The sequence below is a fragment of the Salmo trutta genome, chromosome 30, assembly GCF_901001165.1.
Source record: "Salmo trutta chromosome 30, fSalTru1.1, whole genome shotgun sequence".
In the NCBI taxonomy this organism is placed as follows: domain Eukaryota; kingdom Metazoa; phylum Chordata; class Actinopteri; order Salmoniformes; family Salmonidae; genus Salmo; species Salmo trutta.
In genome coordinates, this window is record NC_042986.1 from 26,840,689 (window position 1) to 26,845,532 (window position 4,844).

The following is a 4,844-nucleotide window of genomic DNA, read 5'->3' on the forward strand; positions in this document are numbered from 1 at the left end:
AGGAGAGGGGGAGGAGGCAGAGAGAGAAGAGCGGGGGATGAGGGGGGAGGTAGTGGTTAAAGGGGCCGGGGGGAGTGGGGAGGCTGACTGGGGGAGCTGGACCACATGATTATCCCTCATCCCCATGGTTACCCATCCGTGATCCTCTCCTCTCCTCTCCTCTCCTCTCCTCTCCTCTCCTCTCCTCTCTGTAGGCTTCCCTTGCCCACCACTGGGCTTGTCTCCCTGACCATATCTTGTGAGGGCCAAGCAGTAGCAAACCTGATGTGTGTGTGTGTGTGTGTGCGCGTGTGCGTGTGCGTGTTTGAGAGAGAGTAAGAGAAAGAGAGAGAGTAGAGATTCTCTATCACTTTGACAGTTGATGACCGGCTCACACCCAATCCTCTCCCCTTGGGGGTGCAGTGATAGTCTACCCCACCTCTTTACAGTTTCTAGATGACCCATCTCTCATTATTACTGCCATTATTTACAGACCCAATCCCTCTCTCTCCCTCCCTCTCCCCTCAGCCACAGCAGTCTGAATAGGGATACATGATTTCTGAGTGTGAGCTCACTGCAGCACCACAATAGCCTGTTAACTATTTCTTCACACAGTCGTATCATTAGCACAACACTCATACAGTAGAGTAGAGCGATAATGGTCAGCTCTACTTCTGCCCTTCCCCCAACCACCATCACCATTAGGGCACTTCAAATACACCATCCTCCCACCCTAAGTCGTTATGTGAGACACATATATCATGGGGCTATGAAGACCTGTCAGTATACATTCAGGCTTAGTGGTAATAGAGTACTGGATGAGATCAGTTATCCATCTTCCTTCTAACTAATCTCTCTGTCCATCTCTCTGATTCCTCCATTTCTCTTCTCCCTTAGTCAGAAGAGGGAGGTCCACTCTATGACCATGGGCTAATCCTGTAGACCTGTATTCCCAGAGCCATTAAAGCACTTCAGTGAGGGGTAATTGTTTGACCTTCATCCCTTCCCAAGGCTGCACATTTAGTTCAATCAGAGCAGGTCTCTAACTCATTCTCCATAACCTTCACAGACACTTAGAATAGAGATGCTAAACCTCCAGAGATTAAACGGTCTGGGGCCAAATAGCCTCACACATACCCCAAGACCAACACTCAAACACATTTAAAGCACAATTTAGGAGTTTCGTTAGCTAACATTAGCTTATTGCAAATTATTACACTTAGGCCTATTGGAGAATGACTACACCATTATTCACTCACACTTAATCTACTGTCTTCATGACACAATCAAAGCAGTATTATTTTAGAGGATTTAGCTTGCTTACCCAATTTGGCTACACTTGACACCTTCTACAGATTAGTGTTAGCATGCTAAGCCGGTAGCTAAACCAGACACCTCTTCCTATAGCTTAGATGGAGGAGGTATGTTATAGCGTGTCTAGCCTAAGTCTGTTAGGCAGTCCTTTTCTGGCGTAGTGAAATAATGGTGTTAGAGTGTTAACCTCTTACTATGTGTGTAGCTCAGGCGGCTGGTGTCCGGTTAATTAGGGAAGACAGGCTCATAGCGATCGTTGGAAAGGAATAAATGGAATGTTATCAAACACGTGTTTGATTGATACCCTTCAATTCACTGCATTCCAGACATTGTTATGAGCCATCAGCAGTCTCCTGTGGTGTGTAGCCTACTGTACATATATCCAAACTGAGACACTCGCCTTGTGGATAACAGTAAGGCAGCCAATAACAGACCCACTGAAGACTCTTATTTTGTTTGTCATGTTGTTTGGTTGGTTGACAATATGTCTGAGTATCTTAAGATGTATAGTTCAGCTGTGGGCTGGCTGTGGAAGGGTTAAAGTGAGGTGCCCAGACTGTACTGTCTGGTTCCATATGAACCCTGTGTCCCTCTACCCATTGCCACATTTGGTAGATCTAAAAACAATGGATTGGTTTTCAACAAATCTCTCACACCTATCAGATCCTGCTAGATCAACTCATATTAGGTAGGGAGGTATGGACATGGTGTTGACTTGGAGAGACATACACCTGTTAGACCATACACCATACTGTGAGAGACCTGAGAACATCTTGCCAGCCAGAGACTGTTACAATCTACCACAGGATTAATTCAACTGACTGTTGCTGATGTCAGACCACCAACTCCTTCAAGTAGATATTCAATCATCTACACTAGGGTTACACTACATGGACAAAAGTATGTGGACACCCCCTTAAAATTAGTGGATTCAGCTATTTCAGCCACTCCCGTAGCTGACAGGTGTATAACATTGAACACATAGCCATGCAATCTCTATAGTCAAACATTGGCAGTAGAATGGCCTTATTGAAGAGCTCAGTGACTTTCAACGTGACACCGTCATAGGATGCCACCTTTCCAACAAGTCACTTCGTCAAATTTCTGCCATGCTAGAGCTGCCCTGGTCAACTGTAAGTGCTCTTATTGTGAAGTGGAAACGTCTAGGAGCAACAACGGCTCAGCTGCGAAGTGGCAGGCCACATAATCTCACAGAAAGGGACCGCTGAGTGCTGAAGCATATAGCGCATAAAAATCGTCTGTCCTCGGGTGCAACACTCATTACCGAGTTCCAAACTGCCTCTGGAAGCAATGTCAGCACAATAACTGTTTGTCAGGAGCTTCATGAAAGGGGTTTCCATGGTTGGACTCCATCTGGCAGTCGGACGGACAAATCTGGGTTTGGTGGATGCCAGGAGAACACTACCTGCCCCAATGCATAGTGCCAACTGTAATGTTTTGTGGAGGAGGAATAATGGTACGGGGCTGTTTCTCATGGTTCGGGCCCCTTAGTTCCAGTGAAGATAAATCTTAATGCTACAGCATATAATGACATTCTAGGCGATTCTGTGCATCCAACTTTGTGGCAACAGTTTGGGGAAGGCCCTTTCCTGTTTCACCATGACAATGCCCCCGTGCACAAAGCGAAGTCCATACAAAATGGTTTGTCGAGATCGGTGTGGAAGAACTTGACTGGCCTGCACAGAGCCCTGACTTCAACCCCATCGAACACTTTTGGAATGAATGAATTAATTGGAATGCCGACTGCGAGCCAGGCCTAATTACCCAATATCAGTGCTCGACCTCACTAATGCTGTTATGGCTGAATGGAAGCAAGTCCCCGCAGCAATGTTCCAACATCTAGTGGAAAGCCTTCCCAGAAGAGTGGAGGCTGTTAAAGCAGCAAAGGGGGAACCAATTCCATATTAATGTCCATTATTTTTTAATGAGATGTTCAGCGAGCAGGTGTCCACATACTTATAGCCAAGTAGTGTATCTTTTAATACTATTCTCCCTCCTTCCTCCTCTTTCTCTCTCTGCAGCATGGATCACATGTGACGACCTCATGTAACTCTGACCATGGTGATCCTGTGATGGACCACACATGTTCAACAGGAACCAAACACAAACCAAAGTCAACCACATCTCTGCTTATTGTCATTTATCCAATCACAGAGGACCTTACTGGTCAAACACTTTGACAATGTCATCATCAGTTGTACCTCCTTTAACTTAAACCAGGTAGGTGAGGTTTGGATTCGGTGAAGCTGCAGTGAAAATAGCATCCGGTGGATGTATCAAAATGACATTTTCTGTCACCGACCGTGGTGTCAATCACACCTATTGTGGAATACTAACTATAAATGTATCTTAACTTCGGACTAATCTCAGTATCCGTCTCTCTACTACAGTATGTATCAGTTTAAACCAATCTACAGTACAGAAAGATGGACAGACAGCTATTAATTAGACAATAATTAGAAAGTTATCCTAAAACAGTTACAGTCTAATATGACTGTCCTACTGAAGCCTAATATCCTAAAATGCTCTAATTAATTTGATTTACAGTATAATTAGGATCACAATTAAAGCATAACTATTGACTTATTGGCCAGAAATGATATGCTTACTGTAAGTTTGGGGAATTTAAAGGACAGTGGTAGACACGTGTTTACATAATTGAATATCAATGCACCATTGTGATGAACTCCCTCCAGTCTATTAGGTTTAACTACTACCACTTTCAATTACTTTCAGAGCTGGTAGAGATCGGCAACACAAAGTGAGTTACTCACATGACTGACGCTTGTTGTGGTTGGTCGATCCAGACGAGGACGTGGACATGGTCCAATCGAGGGGGTTTGCAGACAGTGATGGAGAATGTCAACCCTCTGTGTATGCAGGTATGTGTGCGAGAGAGGGAGTGCGTGTATGAATGTGTGTCCACTCCTGTCAGAGTTCCAGGACAGGACACTGCGGTGTGTAAAGCCTGGTCATCTAATCTCTAGATCTGTTTAGAATGCTTAAAAAACAAGAACATTTGAGATATGCCTCACAGGAAAACACTCCCTCTGTTCTCCTCTTGTCTGTCCTGTCTGTTTTTTACTCTCACTTGATTTTGCTTTGTAGTTCCCTCTCTCTGTCCTCTTTTGCTACTCTTTCTTTCAGCAGCTCTCTCTCTCTCTTTATCTCTCTCTCTTTCTCTCTCTCTTTATATATCTCTCTCTTTATCTCTCTCAGACCTGGTAGGGTCGTGCAAAGCGGTGCAGAGCTGCAGCTTAGGAACAGAGGGAGAGAGTGTGGGTTAAGGCAGTGCGGCCTGTACCAAGTGGACACCCACAGAGGGGACAGCATGTGATAGGATAAGGTTGAGCAGTGCTTCTTACATAATGTGGAGGAACATACCAGGAGACGTAAAACCCCTCCTCTGTGTAAAAATATAGGTCTGTAATTATCTAAGGGACAGGGTGAAAAGAACAGATGGCTTTGTATCTGACAAATAGTAAATATGAGGAAAATATTCAGCAACTCTTGAAGGAAAATTTAAGTGG

General features: G+C 44.6%; 1 protein-coding gene across 1 annotated transcript in view; it reads right to left on the minus strand.

The window, feature by feature from the left end:
- Positions 1 to 4,636, minus strand: part of LOC115168385 (dysbindin) — a 19,443-nt gene extending 14,807 nt beyond the window's left edge. The window contains exon 1 of the mRNA XM_029723602.1: positions 4,089 to 4,636. Coding sequence (XP_029579462.1) covers positions 4,089 to 4,137 — 49 coding nt within the window. The 5' untranslated portion in view covers positions 4,138 to 4,636. The remainder of the gene's footprint in view (positions 1 to 4,088) is intronic.
- Positions 4,637 to 4,844: the final 208 nt, after the last annotated feature.